Here is a 23,931-nt window from a genome sequence, read left to right as displayed (position 1 = left end):
AAAATGTGTAAACCGTTCGTTAAAGCTGCAAAATGGCCGCGTCGAATTACCAGCAACGGATTATATCGTCGCGGCCGGCTCGGTTATCCCAGCTGCCACATATATCTCCCGGCAAAGGGCCGCTTGCGTAATCGCCGTAAAAAGGCTGCATCTTTATTTAGGGCGAGTGCCCAACTATTTTCGATCGCTGCGCGGCGTGCCTGCTCGACGGACGGTCACGACTTGTCCTCTGACACTTCTCAAGGGGTCTTGGATAGTTCGAGCCACCCGCGACCCTCGGGGGCTCGTTATCTCCTTCCCATTCGCATCGATTACGCCACTTTCCAACTTTAATTACAGTTTCAATCGCCCGGCCGGGCTCGCGGATGGATACCGGCTGCCTCGAATCAGGAGCAGATCTTTTATCAATTCCACGGTTCACCGACCTCGCTCAACGATAATGCCGACTTCCGCGGCCACCGTAAGATCTAGGCATCGATATGAAAAGCAGCGTTGTATCGATCGAACGGTGGCCAACGACTACGACCAAGAGTCCTCCGACTCCTTCCAGCGTTTCCATTATGCAACGATGCCGGAATTCGCCGCGCTGTCTCTCGCGCCCGTTCCCTTCGTTTCCGCGCAAGCCGCTGATTCCGGCTCCAACGAAATTACACGTAACGAAGCCCGCGTACCCTCCGCCGCATAGGTATTAGTCCGTTTAGCGGAAGCTGCACCGCGCCCGCGTGCTCTGCCCTCCTCGATGGGCGATCCTCCTGCGCGGTAATTGCATTTTTCGTCCATCCCCGCGAGCGCAGCGGGGCGCGGCAGGAAAATAGGGGAAATAAAACGGGGAATCTGGCCGTCGTCGCGTGTCATCGAACGTTAGAGATCGATTTGTTTGCCAGGACCCGCGCAAAGGGCAGCCGGATATCCGTTTTTGTTAGCGATCCGTTGTCCAATTAAATTTCGAGCCGGATCGCACGGAAGTGCCCGATGCAACGGGCGGATAGGATCGATAGGAGCGGGTCAAAGGGGCCTCCGGCTGATCGTCGTCAGCGAGACGAGCGGCGAAAATAAATTGGAGAACGGCAGCCGACTCATTGGCCGCGGTGATGCGATTTTTCACGCGACAACCGCGGCCCGTGCTCCGTTTTAACGAGTTCACGGGATCCCTGGGACACGTGTCTCCGTTTAAACGCCCCTGTCCAATTCAATTTCGCCTGATCTTCCGCACGCTAGGTCCATTCGGTAGGTACGCTTGCAAAGTCATTCAGCTTTTTCTTAAAGGTAGGTTTTCCTGTACGATTTTCCCGAAAATAAAGCGCGACATCCAAAACAGTGTACTGCTTCTTTTCGACCGAATAAGTCGAGAAGAGGGAACAAAATTTCGTTGATGCTGCGCTTCATTTTCGAGGAAATCGACTTCGAAATTCTTGACGTAGCGTTCAGTCGCGTACAGGAAAAACTACCTTTAGAATTGCGAATCGCCATCTTGAGCGCGTCCAGGTCCGTCGCCCGAACGCAGAGAGGAGCGTCCGCGTTTTGCATCTTCCGCGCGACGCACTCGCGAACGCCGGGAGCATCCACGCGAAAAGTTGGGCGAATCTAGGGAGCCTGCATCCATTTCCAACGATAAGGGTGGTTCGATCGTTGCGCGCGAACGTCGGGAACGACGGCGGTGGAAGAAAAGGCGCGAAGCCCGGGCGCATCGGCCTCGAAGCCAAGGTCGGCTTTCGATCGCGCAAAGAAACGCACCCCAGGGATGTATCGGGGTCAAGAGACCACTCGGTTCCTTAGCGCGGTTCGATTCTAGGCCGGTGCAAACGGCCTGGCCGAGCGACCCTAAGGGTGGCGTGGCTGGAGGAGGGGGCGGCTCGATTACAGCCGAATGTACGTCGAACCTTCCTCCTTTCGCCGTCGGAATCGATCGAATTTCGCCGGATTTCTGCGAGCCGCGCACGTGCAGTGGCCCACCTGCCGCGCGCGCCCGAGTTTACGTTGCCGTGCAAACTCGGCTTAACCTCTTGGACCCGCACGAGTGCCGCCCGAACATTGATACCCGCTGCTCCAGATACAACTCCTCTCTCGGTCCTCGCGCCCCTCTTCTGCCCCGGCTCCTGCCCCGCCGGGCGAAACGGCCACCCCGTTTCAGCGGGCAGGATTTTTGTCGGGAGACACGGACCCGTTTCGTTGCTGGGCGTATCGCGGCAACCAGCGTATTCTTATTAACGACCGCACGCCTCCCTTGGGAGTCGCGAACCAACGGAGGGACCGTAATTGCTGCGAACCGTCTAGCTCGCTGCGCTGCGCTGGCCTGCCGCGGTGCTACGCGACGGTAACGTTTGCTTTGCCGAGCGTAATGGGATTAAAAGGGCAGGGAACCGGGGGATGGTAGAATTCGCGGCGAGTTGCGTCCACTCTCCGCGAAAGTTCCGCGAGTTCTGCCGCGCCATGAATTCGACGCACGCACGAGGCGTCTCGGTTAGTTTAATCGTGGCGTAGCGTTATCATGGCCAGCGCGCGAACAATGCTCCGTGTCCATTAGCCAGTCAACTAGCTGGACGGACAGTTCCATGCTAAGTAGCTAATTTACCGCGATAATTTATGCCCCCGCTGTTGAACGGTTCGACTATCGACGCCAGCAGTGGGACAGCTGGCTCGGTGTTGGACTTTCGACGACGTAGCTGTCGCAGTACTGCGCGCAACACTGTGTGCATTCTGCGCCTCGCTGCATTTCGGTGCATCTTGCCGTGCAGCTTTCGAAGCCGCAAGCTCGAGAGCCGCGCGGGGACACTGGCCCTGCGGTAGGTTGCCTGGGCGAGGGCGGAAGGGACGGGGGAGGACGGAGCGACGACGACGACGACGACGGCGCGAGTTGAAGGCGAGCTGCAGGGGCAAGGAACAAAACAAACGGGAACACGTGCTCCGAGCAGTGTGCACAGTACACACTCGTATACCGAGTATTGATCGCGTTCTGCAGGTACTCGTTTGCCTGTTTCGTTAGCGGCACGTCGATGGCTACTGCCGCCCGCGACTGCAGCTGCAGCTGCAACTGCGCTCGGTCGTTTGCTAACCCTGGCGACGTATCGCCACCTCCGGCCTCGTTGCTTTTCCAACCAGACTTTAGACGCACCTTGTTTCCACGTCCATGGGATTTCTGCGCTTTTAGCTGAAATATCTGCAATCTAGTCCCGTCATTTTTTTCTTTTCTTAACGTCCTTATTGCGGGGATGATTATTATTAGGTGTTCTTCATTTATTAACGGGATGTAACTTAGTGAGTACATTTTGATAACGCGAAGAGGCGTGAATCAATATTCTCGCAGTATCTATTTGGGAGCACACACATTCTGTTGATACAGTTGTGATCTTCGCAAAGAGTGTAATGCATATTATTATTATTATTTTTATTATTATTATTGCACGGGTATAGTACCCTTTAGTTTACAATGATAAGAACTAAAGAAAAGGGATTACATAAAAACTAAAACTACAATTAAAATTTAAATTAACTAGGAGTAACTTACCTGTAACAAGAAGAAAATAATAAATACTTTATATTAGTTACTACGCTACATTAGTTATCGCGCAGCCTTCCAGATTAGCGAAAGTTTTAGTTTCACTATACGCACATACGTGACGGATGATTTCTCGATAAATTGATTTTTGTCGTTTTCGTAGAGAACGCGAGTGGCTGATTTCAAGTCGTTCACTCGGGTTTAATTTTTTTTTTTAATTATTATATTGTCATCCAAACCACGCACGCCTGCAAGGTTTTAAGACAATTGGATAGTTGGAAGTGGGTTAATTTTGAGTTGTTGGATTCGAATCGTACATACGTTAAACAAACAGAGGATCGAGGCTGAATAAAATCGTTTAAGAATGGTTTCGCAGCCTCGCCTTACATAGCTCAAAACTTCCTCCTCGTAATTCCTTCGACCACTCGTTTCTCTCCTCCACCTCCCCCGAGGTCTCTCTGGATAATCCTTGCCCATCTGGCATCCACCGACCGAAGAGAGGAGTCCACGTGTCACTTTTCCGGTCTCCACCTATCTTATTCTCGCGGATCGGGCCGTGCGTGTCACGGATGAAATCGACAGCTCGTTATTTATTCTACAGGTGGCCGTGGACACGAAGGTTTCGGTCGCTGCGTGCGTCGCGCCGCTACGCAATCTGCGCGCAGGTACCCGATATTTCCAGGCTGGAATTCGCCGAGCGGGCACACGACGCACGCGAGCTTCCCTCCCGAGCCGGCCGCGTAAACGTCGAACTACAATTTCCCCGCGTAGAATATCTCCAGCCGCGTTGCAGGATCTTCCGTCTTCTCTAATCAGATCGCGAGCGCATTATCGTGCGCGGAGATTGGGCCGCGGCTCTATCGAGAAATTCCTCCTAAAACCTCCGTCTTCTTCGACGGAGGTGGTCGCCCCTATTCTGCCGCGGATGAAACGGTCGCAAAGCTTGCTTCCGCCACCTCTGGCTCTCCCGAGATTACCGTAGAAGCTGCTGTCGCCCGATACACATCGATTCCCCGCGTATACGCCGATATAATTGGATTTTTCTTATACATAATTCATGGCGCGACAGCGCCACGAAGCCCGGCCTCCTCCACCTTTCGATTTTTATTCTCCACGGACCGCCACCGATTTCGCGACTCAAAGGGACTCCGGGACGATGAAAATTAAGCTGGTATTTGCGCTTGATTTATCCCCTATTCCCGGGGATGGTTATTCCGTAATATCCGGTGGCCTCGACTAGGCTTCCATCGAGCACTCCGATATTCTAAAAGGCATCTGGCCAATCGCAGCTTCCGTCCTTTGAAGCCGCCGCGCAGGAAAATCGTCGGCCTCTCCGTAACGGTTCGCAGTTCGCTCGTAAGGGTTGCCTGGGACTCTGCTGGCATCTACTCGATTCCGAAATGGCGAGTTAACCCAGTTCACAGGCTGGTCGAATATTTCGCCGCGGCGTATCGGCAGCAAACAGCAATTTCGAACGCGGAAGCCTCGTTAAAGGGTATAAATACAACTCGCCGGCCACTAATAGCCCAGCAATCTTTCCACCCATAAACGAGCTCGCGAGCTTTTACGCTCTCTCCCCGCGGTTGTGTTTACGGCGTGAGGAGCCGCGTAAAAGTGTCTCTGCGAGAGAAATTCCTGCCAATCGCGGCACAAACGGAAAACGGGGCGCGTAGGCGTCGATCAGCAGGTTTCCCGCGAACGGATCGTTAAAAGGGACGATTACACGGGGACGTCGGTGGCTTCGGCCGGTCGTTCAACCATTGCCCACGATCTCAGGACTAGCAGAGCCTCCCAGGATCATCTTCCATCCGCCAGAAGCGATTCCTCCGACAAAATCGAGTTAATACAGGGACTCGGTGGGACAGAAGGCGAGGAGTCCTTCGTGTTCTCGCGGCGTGCAGCCTTGAATGGCAAGGGGTATCCTCGCGGAAGTGGGTCAGCGACGTCGGGAGACGGTAGACGGCGACGGGTGTCCCGACGCCGTTGCGTGGGTGGAGCAACGTCGTTCTGAAAGGACTAGGCGAGCAGGCGCGGGTCGTGGAGGAGAGAGAGAACGAGAAACTGGGATGGAGGAGGGTTGAAGGAGTGGCAAGGGAGCAAGCCGATCAGGTTCCCGACCTCTCCAACGTCTTTCGCGTTTCTCGCCATTCATACTCGGCCCCGCGTGTCTTCGTTTCACTCACGAGCATCGACGATGGGATCGACGCGGCCCTCGCCCCCGCGCTCTTTTCCGCCCCGAGCAACGGCCCGCGTTCAGGAAACCAGAGCACCCGAAACGAGGGTACCTATAATCGTTTGGAACGAGGGATTGCTGGGGGCTTACAGAAAGCAGGCTCTGCTAGAATCGATGGTTTCTCAAACGACGTGTACCTGTCCGGTTCAATGGGGACCGACGCGTCGCGATGTACCTGCTTTGAGGGAATGATAATCGTAACTGCGTGGAGCCCGGGAACGCGGAAGCTCGTCGCCAGGCGTCAAGTTCACGATCGTCCGTTTGCCGACTCGTCGCGCGGCAAGGACGCGTTTCCACGCGTCGTTTCCACGCCGGGCACGCAAGCTTTTTCTGTCGATGTTAAGTAACGGCCGGCAGGCCAATAATGTCGAAGGTCGTTGTTTTTCCGCCGGGAAAGCCGCGCGCGCCGTCGGCCTGCCTCTGTCCTTAGAATTTCTCATCCCAGTGCGCCCGTTGCCGACTCGCCGGGCGGTCGATGTGCATAAGGGGTCAGAAGAGGATAAAATTACAAAGTGGAAAGTGTCATCGGCGTTCGATCGGCCCCCGTTGTCCTTGAACGCATCATCTGTGTAAAAGTCGAAGGACACGGGTCTGCTGAATATCTAATATCATTACAGCGCGCCCCGGACCGCCCGACTCGATAGGTCGAACCCTGCTAAATCTCCATCCGCCTTCCTACCCCTCTTTCTTCGTTCGATAAAACTTGCGGACTGGTTTCTTCCGTTTCGATCACGGATCCGGTGGAATCTTCACTCTGCCTCATCTCCGGAGCCTCCACCCTCCTGTCTCGCCTCCACCCGCGAACCGCTCGATACGTGCACGACCTTCTCCAGCGCGGCTTTTTGCTCCCCCAGGCAATCGCACAGATGGTACGAAACTCGACGAGAGGCAGTCGAAGCGTCTTCCAGACCCAGCGTCCACGGCATCGTCGCCGATAAGCGTAGAATGGCCCTCTGCATTGTACGTGTACGCTGTACGCCCCCATCCATCGCTCCCAGGACCGATAATTCGCGTTTCCTGCAACGAAAAATAACAGCTCGCCGAAGGTGCTCTTTTTCCCCTTCCTACGCGCCCATTCACTTGGCCGCCGCTCGATCGGGGGAAGTTATGCAACGCGGAGACAAACAAGACACTATTTCTGCGTCTAGCGCGCGGCGGAAGATCGCCTAACAGGTGCAGCAACGACACGAAAAGAGCAAAGGGCGATGGGAATAGTGGAATCATTCCAGCATCGATCTTCTTCGGTTTTTTCGCGATGTCCTGTCGAAAGTTCTGATCGATTTCTCCCCCCCAGCTTCGCGATCCACCGAGGCTACTCGCCCGTTCCTTTCCCCGCCCGTGATCGTCCTGTATTCTCCATCGCGTGTTCGTGGAAGCACGCCGCCGGTTTCCACTTGAAAAGTGTCGGGGAGCGATCAGAACTTTCGCCACAGGCTGACGTAGCTCCGCTTATCGCGCTGAACGGGGAGGGAACCGTTTAAAAGCGAAGCGAGACGAAGCATCGCAGAAAGGGATCGCGAAGGAAATATGTATATTCGCGGGGGAAGGGGCGCGAACGGTCGAAAGTGAGGCTGATTGCGACGATGTCGGGTAAATTACGGTTAAATATACGGCCGCCCGGATGAATTGCGAGGAGAATTCGCAGCGGGGGTTCGGGGTCGTCGAAGTTTTCACGCGGAGAGAAATGTTGGTCGAATTAATCCAGCGATCTCGAATCAATCCCGGAATAATTCCTGGCTCGCGCGGGGCCTGTCGCGGGGCCATTCGAGCTCCGTTCACTCGGCTAATTGACGAATAAATCCTTTCGATCCAGAGAACACCGCTCGTGGGCGCGGGGAAAAGAACGCTCGACCTTTAACGAGGTGCCGGTACATATTTAAAGACCACGAAGACCTACGGTGCTCGCTCCTGTGGTATATTCCCGGTGTACGAGCGCGTCCGCGACCATTTCATTGAGAAGTTTCTCAATGTCAGGTTCGCGGGCGAGCAGCGAGACGCATCGACGAATCCGCGCGCGCGTCGGCCCACCTTCAATTAGCTTCGCGTTAATTAAGGACGTCTGGTTTCGCGGGGTCGTTGCATTCGCTACAAAAATATAAAAATACATTTACCTACCATCCCCGATTCTATATCTAATCGAGCTCATGCGGCAGCCTTTCCCACAAACATGGGGGACAGTCCCTTTTCGATTTTAAATTACCGCCGTTGCACAGCCGAGCCCACCAATAAAGCCACGAGTGAGGCAAATCGATGTCTCACTGACAGTGATCTGCTCTCTGTCTCTCTCAGTAGCTTTCGAAATTTATCGATACCTAAGTTCCTCAGACCGTGTTATTCCGACTTTGTTATTTTCTACAGTTCTCTGTATTCTAAAGGGCTTCCCGTCGATTATAATAATATTGATATCAATGATAATAATATCCACGTAGATGGAAATTGTAGAATAGCCAGATAGATCTCGATTTAAATTCCCACAAAACGTCTACGGTATTCCGGTTTCCTCGCACAAGGACAGTCGTCTATTTCCAGGGAGACTGAGAACGGCGGAGTCCTCGAAGATAGAGCTCGATCTAATCGCGCGTAATGCGCAACGAATCGGTGCGGCCAATTAGCATATCGCAGCCAGACGGTAATTAGGAGGGAGTCGCGGAGGGGCAGGAAAGCTGGATTTTCGGAATCGCGACACGTAGAGGCAATTTGGGCCCCACTGTGCGCATGCTTGCACGCGTGTACCGTTGTATACGCGCGTTGAATATTCCTCGCGCCCCCCTCCCCGCCCGGGGAAGCCCGCGCGATTCCTTTGCAGCTAATGAAAACTTTTAATTACCGAGCGAACGGAGCCGATCTCCCCTGTGCTCCTTTGGCGCTCGCCCCAAGGAGGGAAGGAGCGCCGAGCAGGCGCAGAAGCTCGCCTGGAAGTTCGCGGAATCGAGGCTGCTCGCCGACAGGCTTAATCGAGGCGATCCTTGTCTAGGACGGAAACGGAAAAGCCTTTCTCGAACCAAACGGAAGCCGAAGCGTGTCCGCGCGTGATTGTATTCAAATGTCCCGCTAAGAGTCGCCCGACTCCACGTGCCAGCAATTCGGATACGCAGTTCCCATTGTCTTCTTTCTTCCTTTCGGCCGCGCGAACTTTTCCTGCTCGCCGCTGAGTCGATCCAGGGACTGGTAACGCTTCAGGTATGCAGGGCCCCGTCTAGGGGCGCGCAGCAGGGCAACTGCTCAGGGAAAATTAACATCAATGGGTACTAATAGCAAAGTAATACTTCTTGAAAAATTTATAAAAAAAAGTAGGTAATAAGTATCTACGTGTTTGAATTTAGTATCGAACTTATAAATTAGTTTATATCGCCCATATAATTACTATTATACTTTTGATACTCAACGAATACCTAAACAAACATTTTACGCACTGTCAAAAATTATGTTTTGGAATAATTATTTTAATTAAATATAAAGCGCGGCAAAAATAAATTTTTGCGAGTATGACGCGCTGCAAATGAAGCGTTTTCTTGGGAGAGCAATTAACTTGGAACGTGGAGAATCGAAGGAAACTCCGAAATGTCGAGGGACTCGAAAGTGTGAAGTGGATGAAATGTTGGCCCCCCCAACTCGTTTCCCCTATTTTCCCAACCTAATTTCTATTCATGAGCCTCAGTTGTCTCTCATTAATTCCTCCTTCAATTCCCGCCGTCGCACATCTGCGTTAACGCGACGAGGATTATTCCACTGTTTACCTATTCCGCCGATCTCTTGTAGCCTCAGTTAATTGAACCACACGTTCTCCTGTTCCCTTGAAACGCCAGCGTGCGACTTAGCGGTCCGACGCTCCACTCGTCGTGTATCATCGTGATAACCAGAAACGCGTTAACGCAGCCTCGCTGCGAATCGATTCTCGTTAAAATCCACGCCCGCGGGAGCGGTCGGGGCGGTAAATTTTCAGCGGTACGTGCCGCGAAAGGCAAAGCAAAGAATCTCCGAAGGAAACGCTGCGAGGTGCAGGCTGCCCGGGTGATTCCGCTGACGCTCGGGAACGGGAGAATTTCGCGCGATAAAAAGGGCACGGATTGGACGGTAACGCGACACCGAGGAGCATTTTCGCGTCGGTGTCCGCGGCCCACGGTGGAGGATGTCGGGTCTCAAAATATGTGCGCATGTGTCGAGCAGATTGGTGAGCGTGTGCGTGCTGTAAAAAAGGCGCCAGCGAGGTTATTCTTGCATCGTCACCGCGCGAGTTACTGATACACATTTTGCATATTACGGTATGCAAATGTCGGGCACCATTGTGGCGATCCGGCCGCAGACGGTAACCTCTTAAAACTTGTGTTCGGTTGCCGTGGACTCGCTGGAAAATAAGCCTCGATTAAAAGAGTGATGACTTTCCTTATACTCTGTTCCCATTCGGAAAACACGCGAGCGTTACTTTTTCTAACCGGGCATCTGTTCCTCGGTGTTGCGAGACAAGGAGGGTCGGGAAACGAAATCATTTCTGGACGTAGCGAGTAACGATTTCGTGCAATGTGAATTGAAGGGTCCTTGTAGAAAACACTGTAATTGCCGGAAATGAAATTTTTCAGCAGAGAGAAAAATATCCCCGACTCTAAATTATCTACGAAATTCGATTTGCTTTGATTGGTAAATATGCTTAACTAGTGAATAACCCAAACCCATCACAAGAATTTCTACTTTGTGCATTAATATAGTCGAAATTCATGGAAAAAATATATAAAAAAATTTATGTTAAATGATTTTATTAAAAATGTAGTAAAAACTAAATTAAAATGCAGTAAAAAGTAAAAAAAAATAATTCTTTTCTTGTATTTCAATTTTGATGGTGTTAATATCACTTTAATTAAAATCGTGGGGCAAGATATTTCATAACAGGATATGAATCACCTTAGTACAGAAGCAAACGTCGAAATGAACTTGTTGTTAGAATGTTTTCATTCGGATTAATGAAACAAAATATTTTAATTGCGCGATACTGATTGTTAAGCGGCCCCTACACGATGAGACCTGTCTCGAGACATTTCTCAAGACAAATCTCATAGGGCCCGCTTAATGTGGACTTAAAAATGCGGCTTTTTGTCGTTTTCGTAAAGAACGCGAGTGGCTTATTTCAAGTCGTTTGGATTTGTGGTTATGGGTTATATTTATTGATGACTGGGTAATTTTTTCACCCGCTCGGGGTTAATTTTTTTTTTAAATATTGCATTGTCATCCAAACTACGCACGCCTGCAAAGTTTCAAGACAATTGGATTAGTTGGAAGTGGGTTAAATTTGAGTTGCCAGATTTGAACCATGCATACAAACAGAGGATCGAAGCTTACTGAAATCGTTTAAAAAGAATTGTATTTGTGGGAAACACTGTACGTGCCACCTCTTAGCTGTAGAGAGAACTGAATTTGCCATTCATTTAAATTTGCAAGCACTGTGAGTGCCAATCCTGTTGGCCTCTAGCTAATTGTACCATTTTCCAGCACTATTAGTAACTGATTCACAAAGGGGAATTGCGTTAAAATTCTATACTCCAGTATTACCATTGGCGCACATAGAACATTGTCCGATAAAATTTTTCATCATCGTCGAATATTCGAATAATTACAGCTCTAGCTTGAAGCAACCCTCGAATTCCCGTGCCTCGCGCGAACCTCGCAGATATTGCTGTTACGCTTGAATCGCGGTTTGCGAGAAGCTCGGGCTCATCCACGCTCGCTGCAACTCTGATTACTGGTGCCCTTAGGTACTTACAAGGTGAATCGCGAACAGCGGGAAGCATCTTTGCGGCGAGAACGCAGCGGAACACTCGGCGTTGTCTGGAGCTCGCATTTACCGGGTCTCTCGATAATTTTCCTCGTAATCTTGTCTGCGGTCGTACGTGGCGCGCGTCGTCGTAACATAATAGGAGCGCAGGCTCCTACACGAGCGGCTCCGCTCGTCTCTCTTTTCCTAATTGAGGCCTGAATGCATCGTCGTATTATCGATAATTAAGTTACGCCTACAATTACGGTTAAATTTGCGCGCTCGACGGGAAGAGGCGTCCTGGCTGTGCCTACCTGTCGACGAATGCATTACACGCGACACAGGCGACCCGCCGTCGATCGAATACGAGCTTATGCTCGCTGGAAGACGAGTATTCCCAGCAGGGAGGAGCGGCTGAAACTTATCGCTTCGAAGGAATCAATTTTCGGGGTAATCGAAGGTTGCCCTCCCCGTGGAAGTCGATTTACCTCGAAGCACGATATCCCTCGCGCCTCGTGGCGAGTCGAATTAAAGTAGAGCTCGACGGAGGTTCCGGGTGTCGAATATCCGAGAGATTCCCGCGTCTCAAAGCGAGGCAACACGCGCGGTAACGCGCGAGGTGTCGTGAACTGGACCGTGGGAGAAACCTTCTATGTTTACCGCACAATTCAACAGATATTAGCTAATAGTCGTGTGAGCCGCGCTCGAGCGACACATGGCGAGCAGGGATGGCCCTGAATTTCTTGGGCCCCCGTTGCGGCAAATACCACGAAACGTGTCTCCGAGGGGTCGCGATCAGGAGAAAAAAGGCACCTTCCGCCGACGAGTCAGGGACGAAGTTCGTCCGCGCGTTCGTAATAGGTGAAACTGTTATTCTTAGCGTTAAAACCGGCGGGTACCCCGGCGCAAGTAACCATCGACGGAGGATGGACGGCGAAGGTAACTTTTATTTGCGTTGGCACGGGAATCGTCGAACACAATTGACGTAGAAGCAGCTTGGACTGACAGCGCTGCGCTCTTCAACGGATCCGGGAAGCTGGAAGTGTACCGGACCGAATCGAAATTGAGATTGCGTAGGGTCTTGTGTGTCTCGCGTTCCCGCCAGCCTTCGGAAGCCCGATTACGCAGATGCAACGGTCTGCTACTCTGAATTTCACGTTCGCGCGCGGGCAATTAAGGCAAACGCGCCAATAAACGAACACTATTATAAAATTAGGTTTGCAGCGCGATTGGGTCCACGTGTTGCAAAAATTCTTTGCATATGAAGTAAGAAATTAAAAGAAGTGTCTAATTCATTAGTTGATTATTTTAATAGCTTATTTTATTCGTTTTTTAAAAAAATATATCCATTTACTGGTACAAGGATGTTAGGAAACCTAGACCGGCCGAGTGAGGCCACTGAGCCGAGCACTCGCCCAGTTTGAACGCATATTCTAGTACTCGGCCGAGTAATCCGGCGGGCAAGATTCTCACTCGGCCGAGTAGCAAACCGATGACCCGGCCGAGTCACTCGTCAGGTGTAAACCTACCTTAACGCGATGGAAGCGCGGGGCCCACAAATGGCAATTGTAGACGGGGCCGAAGTGAATTTCGCTGGACGAATCGCAGAAGCTGCTCCTCTGCTGCAAACTAAGACGATTTACCTTAATTCAAGTACATCGACGAATCGCGGCGCCAGCGAGCAGACCGAGCCTAGATTTCGCCAATTTCGAACGAGGGAGTCGAGCGCGTAACAACCGCACGAAGGAGGATCGTGCTAATTGCGACGATCGAATGAGCCGATTTAAGCCGCGGGTTCGTACCAGTTCAGGCTGGTTAACAGCTTATTAATTTCCCTTCCTTGGACGACTGCTAACTCGATCCTTTCATTATTTACCGGGGGCCCCACACTGCCTCCGCGCGAAAATTCCCACGAGCCTCCGTTTCCTTTCGCGTCTCGCCTGGACGCTTCTGCGAGGATGCGTAGAAGGTGTCCATGCGTTTGCTGGTTTCTGGAAACGAAGCGGCGCGAGTCGGAATTCCGCGACACGGTGACCTTTGATACTTAGCTGTCGACGTTCTTGAGTAACCACACGTTGTACAGGGTGATTCACGTCGCGTGGCTGATGCGAGGCTGTTATCAGAGTTCGTGGGAGTGGTGGAGGACTTTGCTTCCAAAAAGATTCCTTCGAATACCACCCTCGCCCTACCCACTTCGCGATAAAGCCACTCACAATTGAAAGATAGCAGCGCGAGACTGGTGCCTGATTTTGAGGAACCGATCGCGCAGTTCGCAGCCATTACTCATCGATAGCAGAGCGTTCGGCGTAAACAATATCGATCGAATCCGCGCAGAGAATCGTAGTCCAGCGGCGATATAAATACACGCAGACGGGGAAGCGTGTTTCTGCGTATCGGCCAGATGAATGGACTCGAGAGCGTATCTGTTTTGAGCACGTGCGAGAGAACACCGCTGCGTCCTCATCCGCCCCGCGACCTAGGGCAGAGTCGGGCATTATTCGAACAAAGCTTTATTTGAAGATTTATTTATTTATTTACATAATTATACGGGGAATATCCATGGTTTACAAGAGACAAAGCAGAGAAATTAACTAGAGAGTCTATACGATAAATAAGCCAAGGATACACGGCTAACAAAGCCAACTGAACTGAACTAAAAGATAAACAAGAACTAAGAACACAATACTAAATACTAAATACCCCTGTGTAAGTTAGTTACAGTCCTATAAAGAATCGTCCTTACCGAAGTCAAGGAGCATTGCAAGGGGTCTATGTCATTGAAATTCTGATTCGCAATAATCATCGCCCTATTAATAGGGTCAACAGCCTATTCAAGATTATTCGAACAAATTTTTATTCGAAGATTATTCGCATAGATTTTTATTCGAATAATGCACAACTCCGACCTAGGGACATTCCTCGGAACGGGACGATCAACCCCGTAAGAGCTACACTGTTACTCAGACTACAAGCAATTCAGCAAGACTCAAAGGTCCAGCAAGGACGAAATAGCACCGAGGGTGCGTCGCAACGAGTAGTTAAGGAGCAGGGATGTTCTGCAGTCCCCCCTAGAGGGTTGTAACCGTTCGCCCATTTTTCCATCCCAAGCCAGGACCGACAGGAGAAATTCCCAGTCGCTGATCTGGCAATTGTGTTTCGAGTCCCGAGGGTAGTGGTCGCGCGTCCATTCGCAGGTCTCCGGGCCCGTTTAGAAAATGGCTTGCCACCCTGCCAGCACTCCCCTAAGCCCTAGGGGTGTGGCCACAGGAATCAAAGCACCTCCGAGGACACACAGGCCAGACTACACGTGTTCCCCTCGTGCATGTGTTTACAGCGTGGCATCATCGGGCACAATTCTCTGTGTACCGACTAAAAATATATCGTTATGCCATACAATTCTTGCGACGCTAAAATTGGAAGGTGCGTCGGGCCTGACCGGTGGAGGCGTCGATAAATCGCGCGTGTCGCGTGAACGTTCGACAGCGTTCCTGAAATTCCCTGAATCATTACCGCCAGACAGCCGCTGCTGGTCAGACACGAGTATTCCATATTTTACGGTGAATCGTCCGTGCTAGAAAAATTGCCGGGGATAAGATTCTCCGTCTCTAGACGTCCACCAACACAGACTGCTAATCCGACGATCGATTCGCGCCTCTTTTCCCTCGGGACATGTACACTAGGGTGGCTCTTATTTACTCTAGGTGAAATTTTTTTAAAAACTTTCTTCGGGCACCCTCCAGAATAGTTCCAAATAATTAAAAAAAATTGGGTGGGATTAAAAAAAGAACGGGTGCCCCTGGGCCCTTAAACATTTAAATCATTATTTAACAGCTCGCGAAGTCGATTTTATATAATATCCTCCGAGTTATTCATTAAATAAAAAAATATGTCAAACAAAAGTTGTAGATCCGGACAAGGAGCATCTTTTATGTTGTATTACTTTTTCTCGTGCGACAAACGGCTTTCGAAAAAAGTCCGAAAAACTAAAAAATAGACTTTTCCACAAATTTTGAAAGATTAAACGCTTCCAGAACTTATTTTATTTACGAAGGCGAACAAAAAAATGGAATTTTTAGTTTCTCGGACTTTTTCCAAAAACCATTTGTCGCACGAGAAACAGTAATACAACATAAAATATGCTCCTTGTCCGGATCTACAACTTTTGTTTGACACATTTTTTTATACAATCAATAACTTGGAAGATATTATATAAAATCGACTTCGCGAGCTATTAAATAATGATTTAAACGTTTAAGGGCCCAGGGGCACCCTTTCCCGTTATCCGATCGAGCTCAAACTTTGCACGGATATTTTTTTCAATTATTTAAAACTATTCTGGAGGGTGCCCAAGAAGATTCGAAAGTCGAAAAGAAGAGCCACCCTAGCGTACACACTCGTGAGGAATAGCTGTATTCGACCAAGGGAAGACTCCGGCATCGACGGTGTGTCTCGCCGCGCACAGTTTACAAATAGGATCGCCGCTGAGTCGCACGGAGAATGCTGTTTTCCTTGAACCTTGTGCGCCGCGAAGCTCGCTCGTCCGCTCGTTGCGTTATAATTAATAATTTGCCGCTCGCGTTGCTGTCACCCGTAACGAGGATACACTGGCGGCACGGCGGGCGAGCATCGACGACGTCTCTCGACGCTTTTTCCGTCACCGCCGACGGACTACCGCGGCAGGCTTCCAAGGGTGCTTCGCAGGGTACCCCCCAGAATACGACGCTGCATCTCTTTAGTTCCCAACGCATCGAGCTCCTCGATCTTCCTCCTGCTTACATGTGGAACCCGTGCAGGCCGATGACTCGCGGTTATTCAATCGCGCAAAGTTGCGCGTAACAGCGCGGCGCTCGCGGGAATACCTGCGCCGACGCGATCTAAATTCTAAATTAGGGTCAGGCGAATCCCCCCAGCAGCCTGGGGCCAAAGTTGAATCCGCGGTAATAAACGGACGAGCCGCGGCCATTAGGAGCGACGCTCGCGGCGATTCCGCGTACACGTTCACGGTCGCTTCGTTTTTATCTCGTTGCACTATAAACCGCGCTGCCCTCTCCCCGTTTTCGCTCGGCGCTCGCCGAAGACCCCGCGGTATTGACAACAACCGACGAGGACGGGGCGCCGCGTGTCGCTCCGGTCCCCGAGCGGAACAGGCGGGCGAGATGCTTTAATTACAGCGCTATGTAGTCATCGATTGTCGCGGTTGTCGACGCTGTTTCGTTTAAATTCCCGCGAAGGCCCGGGGACTTCGTCCGCAAGGCCGAAAATTAACGCACGATGTTTACGCGCGGCTCACGTCCCAGCTGGCCCATCGAGCATTATCTAATGCACGCAGCGACGATAGCGGGAATGTTAGTCGCGATCATGCCGACCGGTTCCGCGAAGAAGCACGGAATCGCTGTAGGAATGCTTGGCCGACAGGCAGGCCCGATACGAAGATCTCTTTTTCTGGTAACGATAATTCGGTGTAGCGTCTGATTGATCCGGTGTTTGAAAAGGGATTAGTCCCCACTTGACACGGATGCTAGCGCGTAGGAGACTCGCACGTGCATGATAGCACCAGTTGCAAGCAGCGAAGGCGTCGCTGATCGATCCGTTGCGGTTTCCGTTTGCAGACGGCGCTCAGCAACCTCGAGGAGATGCAGCACAATTCCATGATGTACCGTAACAACGAGAGGGGCAGGAGCATGGGGGTGGGCCCGATGCGCTCGCGCCCGATGGAGAAGAGGCACGACACCTCGCCGTACAGCGGCGTCCCTTATCTATCGCCACCCCCGCCGGACACCTGGAGGAGGACGAACTCGGACTCGGCCCTGCACCAGAGCGCCAACGAGGCCTGCCAGACGGGCACCACTATACCCCATCGACGAGGTAATCGGACACCTTTTTCCCCCCCCTTATACTTTATTTTTCCTTGTTTACCGTCGCGACATAATTCCAACGATCTCGTGGATAGTTAAGAGGAGAAGCTGGTTCAGCACGCTGGAAAAGGTGATTTTTCGCGAATTTTTTTCATAGGGAAAAACAAAGTCGATCTTTCCAAAACTTTAAGGAGGTTTTAATATATATTTGTAGAATACAGAGAAAAAAATTTATTTGAAAATTTCAAGTTCATCGCGCCGGAAATGATTAATCATTGACTAGCCTCGCCACTGGAATTGTGAAATCGGGGGAAAATGGAGCCTTTTATTCTTGCCTGAAATAAAGGAACCGAAGTTTCTCTTCATTTTCACGAACTTACATTGTCGATGAACTAACAAAAAAAAAGAATCTAAAATTGACAGAATTTTGTGACTTTAAAGAAGAACTTACGGTTTTGACGAGAAAATTTCGATGTTTCTGTGCAAAAAACTGGTTCGATTTAATTTCTTCATAATTCTTTTAGTCCATCCACGACGGTTGGTCATTATTTAACTAAAAAGCTGCAGGAAAAGTCGAACGGTCAAATAGTTTCTTTGCTATCTTTCCCGCCAACTTGAAAAATGCTGTTTTGAGAAAAAGCGTTTCAAATTTTACGGTTTCCGGCCGGGTGCGTGTATACCGCGCGATGCATAACCGTTCCCCTGGCTGGTGCTTCGGAAATACTTCGAACTTCACTCCGAAAATTTAGGAACATATCCTCTACGAGCATCGCTTTCGACAAAAGCAGAAAGAACCAAAAACTTCAGCCCTGTAAACCAGTATCTTTCCTTAATAAGTAGAATCTGAAAGATTAATCGCAAAGGCTTCATCAGAGTGAAGTCCAGTAAGCGCAGCGCGAAGTAAGCCGCGTCTATGAAAATAAGGACGTAAGTAATCGTCGCTAATTAAGCCTAAGTGGATCTGCCCACCGTTCCACGGCGCCGTTCCGAATCCTTCGGACAGTCAGCGAATCTCCTTCCCCCTGCTTCGATTTATTCGCGTGCTCGCGTTTCTCCGGGGAACGCCCATTCCCGGCGATACAATGCATATTAATGACACGCTCCCAGGAAGAAGGCGCGAGCCGCGGGAAAAAAAAGCGCGCGCGGCAATCAGACCGCCGCTTGTCAAACCGAACGGAGCTGAATCGTGTCGTGAAATATCTCTGCCTCTATCTACGCGCGACGAATAGTCCATTTGTCGGGTGTTCGATCCAATATCCATCGCAAATCAATCGACGCGGCTCGGTAAACATTCCCCCAGCCCGCTCCACTCATCGCATGGCTTTATCCGCTGAAATTCAACCGGGTCCACAGCTTTCCACTCCTTCCTCGCTTACGAGATCGAATTCGAGATCAGTCCCCTCCCCCCCGTCGAAGCTGTCCGCGCTCATCAAGAAGCACACCAAGGCCGGCGTAAATAAAATTCTAAATTGGCCAATCTCGAGGCGAATCTCGCGACCATTAAGTCAATCCTCGCGTCGTCTCTGGGATCTGGCACCGTCGTCTGGGAAAAATCCCCGCGTTTCGTATAACAAACGCCCCCGATGCTGCCGCGTAAATTCCATCGCCGTGGCTCGGGGGCGTGCATTATTTCGGGAATTGGCTGGTTCCCGTTTCCTTACAGCTCCTCGGGCCGATTTCACGGAGCTGGGCTCGTCCGCGGGAATCCCACGATTATCGCGTTACCTCGTTGCCCTCGAGTGGCTGAATTCTCTCGGGGATCGATACTTTTCCACCCTGCTAAACTGGCGAGCATTCGTCTCGGACAGAGCCGCGACAGGCTACTCTAATTTATGTAATTCAACGGGGACACATCCTCGAGGCGTTGAATTCGCGGGGAGTTCTCGAAATAATAAAAGATCGGCAACGGAAGAAGGGAGGTCGTCGATCGCTGCAGCTTTTCCGATTCCGCTCGCTACGGATAGGCGCCTTCGACGATTCCCTCTTAATCTGGCAGTCGGCTGGCGACACGGGGGGATCAGGAACGAAACGTTATACTCGTAGTAACGTTAGCAAGTAGCATTACATGGTGTTACGTTGCCGCCGCGAAATCAGACGCCGTGCCTTGGCGATATGCACGAGGCTCATCGTCGCCGCGGCAAAATCGTGTCTGGAGCGGCGCGCGCGCGCGTGGGTGTCGAAGGACGGGATGTAATTGACACCCCGGTGGATTCGCGATTCCCTCGTATCGTCGCTCTGGCGAAACGAATCCCGAATGTTGCGACTCTTTCCGCGGCTCTTACGGCTTCTGACGTTTCGCAGATCAACACAACATGAGCGGATCGGGGAGCGACAACAGGGACTTGCATCACGGATTCATCGAACGGCCCAGATCGTCCTGCGAGATGCCAAGAGTGCCAGGGATCAAGTAAGACCCTTGAAGTTCCTCGAAACCCGGCGAGGCCCGGCCGAAAATTCGCGAATCTCGGCTGAATGTCTCCCGATAGCACCGCGGCCTATTGTTGCGCTACCGGTGTATGCATTATTTATGCGTTGCGGCTATTGTACGAGCTTTCATTGTAGTCCCGACGTATTATATCGCGCATACCGACGCTTCCGCGCTCCGAGTTTATATAATTCTGAATAGGCCGACGTCCAGCCCGACCCCGGGGCTGTCTACAATTTTTAACGCGCCCGAGGGAACGGTCCTCGAATTCTCTGGTTCCCTTCTCGTTCGTTGCTGAGCTTCGCTAGCGCGCAGTCAGTGAACTTCGAGCTCGGAACGACGACAGGCGGCACCTACCCTCCAAAAGGAGATTTTCCAATCGCCAAGGTGTACGGTGCCGTGCTGTATCGTTAAGGGGTCATGCTCAGTTAGGAGACCGAAAAAAGGGTGGTCTTTGGAAATTTTTTACTCAAAAGCTATAACATATTTCTTAAAAAATCTTTTTTCCTCTTAAGGATTGCATCTAGTACTGTGCATCGTATTTTTTTTATTTAAAAATATTTATTAATAACTCAGTTATTGTCCATCAATCGAAGGCTCTCTAAATAAAAAGGCTTCTGCGGTGACCACTGCTGCTCGAAAGTCGATTATCTAAAATAAAAAATTCAAAAGAATTTACTTATTATATTGTATTATCTAGTATTTGAACGAAGGATTTTTCGAAATATTGATTTGGGAAAAAGTGGCTGATGTTTAAAGTAAAATTTTCAATTTTTATCATAAATCGTGCCTGATTTTCGTCGATTAAAAGAAAACTAAGCATCGGATAAAAAAATCCTTCGTTCAAATACTAGTTAATATAATATAATATGTAAATTCTTTTGAATTTGTTATTTTAGATGATCGACTTCCAAGCGGCAGTGGTCACCGCAGAAGCCCTTTTTTTAGAGAACCTTCGAGTGATGGACAATAACTTAGTTACTGATAAATATTTTTAAATAAAAAAAATACGATGCACGATACTAGATGCAATCCTTAAGAGGAAAAAAGATTTTTTGAGAAATGTGTTATAGCTTTTGAGTAAAAAATTTCCAAAGACCACCCTTTTTTCGGCCTCCTGACTGAGCATGAGCCCTTAAGTGAATGTCGTTCCAGGGGTCGAACGATGACGATTCCTCGATAATTCTTACCGATCGTTGACTCGAGCGCCTGTTTGAATCTCGCAGCATATACCCAAGTTCCCAGCCGCCAGGACAGCAGATCCCCATAGGCAACAACACAGGGTCGTTGCCAGACCTGAGCAACGTCCATTTCCCGTCGCCACTTCACACGCCGTTGGACCAGGAGGACCACTCCAGCAGTACGCCGTTCAGCAACGTAAGTCCAGCCAATTATACCGTCCCACTCGCTTTCTCTCCTTTCTTCTCGACCTTACACACAGATATAGATACGCATTCTTACGGGGCTGTACACTCCTCAACGACTCTTCGTCCTCTTAACGATCGCGGCTCCTCTGTCTCTTTCGCCTCGTTCAAAGAGCAAACTCCTGTCTCTGGCACTCGTCGAGCTGCCGTCCTGTAGGTACTCTTTACCTCTCGTCTTCCCTGTGACACCGAAGACAGAACTTTCCTCCGAACGGTGGAATAAAATCGACGCCTCCGCCAACAGTGGCCGCGAGGATTCAGGCGAATTTAGAGTTTACACTTTGGGTGTGCATCGCGGATGATTCGCGGTGAATGCGAATTGATTGAAAGTGGAGGCTGGGCTCTACTTTGTTCACTGGTCACCTTGGATGAGGTGAAGAACAGGGGCGGATTTGGGTATGGGCCAAGTAGGCTGCAGCCTCGGGCGGCAAATTTTGAGGAGTAACAAAGTTTGAAGGGCGGCAAATTTTGCAGCGCGTCACACTTCGGGGGCTGCAAATTTTAGCAAGCGAAGAATTTTGAGATGCGGCAAATTTTGGGGAGTAACAAATTTTTAAGGGCGGCAAATTTTGCAGCGCGTCACATTTCGGGAGCTGCAAATTTTAGCAAACGAAGAATTTTGAAACGCGACAAATTTTTACCGGCGACAAATTTTAATCGAAAGAAATTGGATAAAGTTTAAACACAGGGACTTAAGACAACTTTAAAAACAATTCCCTTTTTTCATGTAGCGAATTAACAAAGACTCAGATATGAGTTGCCATATTGAATTAATATTGAAATTGTCTCGACTCATTTAAGTTAAAATATTTGATAATATTTCGCGGAAATCTTCAAATCTCCAACTCCGCCTCTGCTGGAGATGAAAGAAATCTTTACACCTTTCACTGCGAGATCAATCATCCTTTGCGCATCGAAAGTAAAAATTCTAAATCGCCTTTAGGAAGCGTCGTCCATCGTCAAGGTGTCAGCATAGAGTTCACCGTTTCAGTCCACTTGCTAGATACTATAGCGTTCCTCTATAATCTGAGACAAGGAACAGGTGGCAGGTTCAGGTCGATCTCGCTCGATTTGAACCTCTTAAAATTCATCTCCATGACGAAGCGAGCTCGTAGATCGGTGAACGGCACCGCGGCAGGAAAAGTTTCCTCCGCGGCTCGCATACTTGCACGCGGCCCGGGGAAACTCGAACGCTCGTCGATACCAGGGCATAATCGCGAGCCATTTCCCTCGAGCTTCTCTCTCTCCGTCACCGGCTTTTTCTCCGCTTTCCCCTGCGTCACCTGTTCTTTCTCTCCGCCCTCGCGGCCCCCCCTGTCCCAACGCGCAGGTGTATCAGGTAGCGTCGTTGTTACGTAGTACAAAAGCTTAGGGTAGGATACACGCCTTGGCGGGGATATCTGTTTTGAAATGGTCGTACTGCTGGTATAATTCCAGAGCCCTCAAACGAGCAGTCCCACAAACCTGTCGCCGACCAGCTTGGCTCAAGCTGGTAGGCTATCCTTTTCACAGGATCACAATCCGACCGGCGCCCAAGTAAATATCCTTGCGATCCCGTACTAGCGTTGGGTTACTATAATGCATTGGTAGAGAATGCTGCTGCACCAGCGAAGCAGCCGGCGACGCGCGTCCTCCTCGAGGCATTCGCCGATTCCCTCGGATCCTCGGAATCGCGACGCTTTAAAAGCGAACAGCGAAGAGACGCGACGTCCGCTCGGCTACTTCGCATCAGATTAGAGACGCCGTGCGTCGCGCAACCGAGGGATCCTTCGGGGGGTGAACCATCCGACGCAATGTTCTTCGCGGTCGGAAGCTGTTCCTTTCGCTAGAACAGTGATTCCGAATCTGTGGGTCGCGAAGTGTTTTCTGGACGATCGCCACGGTATTTTAGCTTTTGTTTTTAAATATTATTGGGTTAGAATTATATTCTGAAACACTTGTTTTTAATTTGTTCCCTTTAACTTATTAAATTCAACGTACCTTCTATGGGGGTGGGCGCGCAGGTTGTTCGTGTATTATAAGAAGGGATCGCGGCTTAAAAAAGATTGGGAAACACTGCGCTAGAGGGATCCGTCGGTTCCGCGGGACTTGATCCGTTAAAGGAACAGAAAACGACTGTACGTAGCATTGCATGAGAAGAGGTGTACACTCTGCGCTTTTCTGTGCTTCGTAACCACCGCGGTGTACCGAGCCACGATGCCGCGGAGCTTTCGACCAGCGTGGCCGTTGAAATAGTAACGAAAACGGGGCCCGTATAACCGCGACAGTCGGCGATTATTTCCGCGGGGAAGGCCGATCGGACGGCGGGATAACGATTTTATATTTCCACGACTCTCGACCGGACTACATCGCCGAGGACGATTGCGAAAGGCCCGCGGATCGGCCGTTAAAAGCGTTTCGCTCGGGACGCAATTACCTCGGCACCGCGTACAATTTCGATACACTGGGATTATTAAACTGCCTCGGTGGGGCAATCTCGGGCACGGTTCGTTAATCGGTGTCTAGATTAGTCGCAGCGCACTTGAATATCGATTTTACCCTATCGCGGCCGTGGAACACTCGTGCACCGTCGCAAGGAACCGTAACGTCTCACACAAGTCCGCTCCAGGCACCAGCGAACCCACCAGCCTCCATTTTCTCTCGATTACGAAAATCCTCCGCTCGACAGCCATTCACCGTTTCCTCGCACGTTGCCTCGTGCGTTAAAGCAAGGAAATCGCGATAACTTTAATTTAAGGGCTGACTTCACCCTTCC

At 50.5% G+C, this 23,931-nt stretch overlaps 1 protein-coding gene across 8 annotated transcripts in view; it reads left to right on the top strand.

The window, feature by feature from the left end:
- The window catches only part of Crtc (CREB-regulated transcription coactivator), a 59,901-nt gene that overhangs the window by 13,616 nt on the left and 22,354 nt on the right, over positions 1 to 23,931 (top strand). For 7 of the 8 annotated variants that reach the window (XM_076819978.1, XM_076819976.1, XM_076819973.1 and 4 more), the window contains 3 exons: positions 17,082 to 17,337; positions 19,629 to 19,734; positions 20,979 to 21,129. In XM_076819978.1, the coding sequence (XP_076676093.1) occupies positions 17,082 to 17,337; positions 19,629 to 19,734; positions 20,979 to 21,129 (513 nt within the window). Of the gene's footprint in view, positions 1 to 16,718; positions 16,918 to 17,081; positions 17,338 to 19,628; positions 19,735 to 20,978; positions 21,130 to 23,931 lie in introns of those variants that run through there. The other variant, XM_076819979.1, reaches the window with a different exon arrangement.

This window comes from Andrena cerasifolii, chromosome 9 (genome assembly GCF_050908995.1).
Source record: "Andrena cerasifolii isolate SP2316 chromosome 9, iyAndCera1_principal, whole genome shotgun sequence".
Classification (NCBI taxonomy): Eukaryota; Metazoa; Arthropoda; class Insecta; order Hymenoptera; family Andrenidae; genus Andrena; species Andrena cerasifolii.
This window is presented reverse-complemented; position numbering and strand designations above follow the sequence as displayed.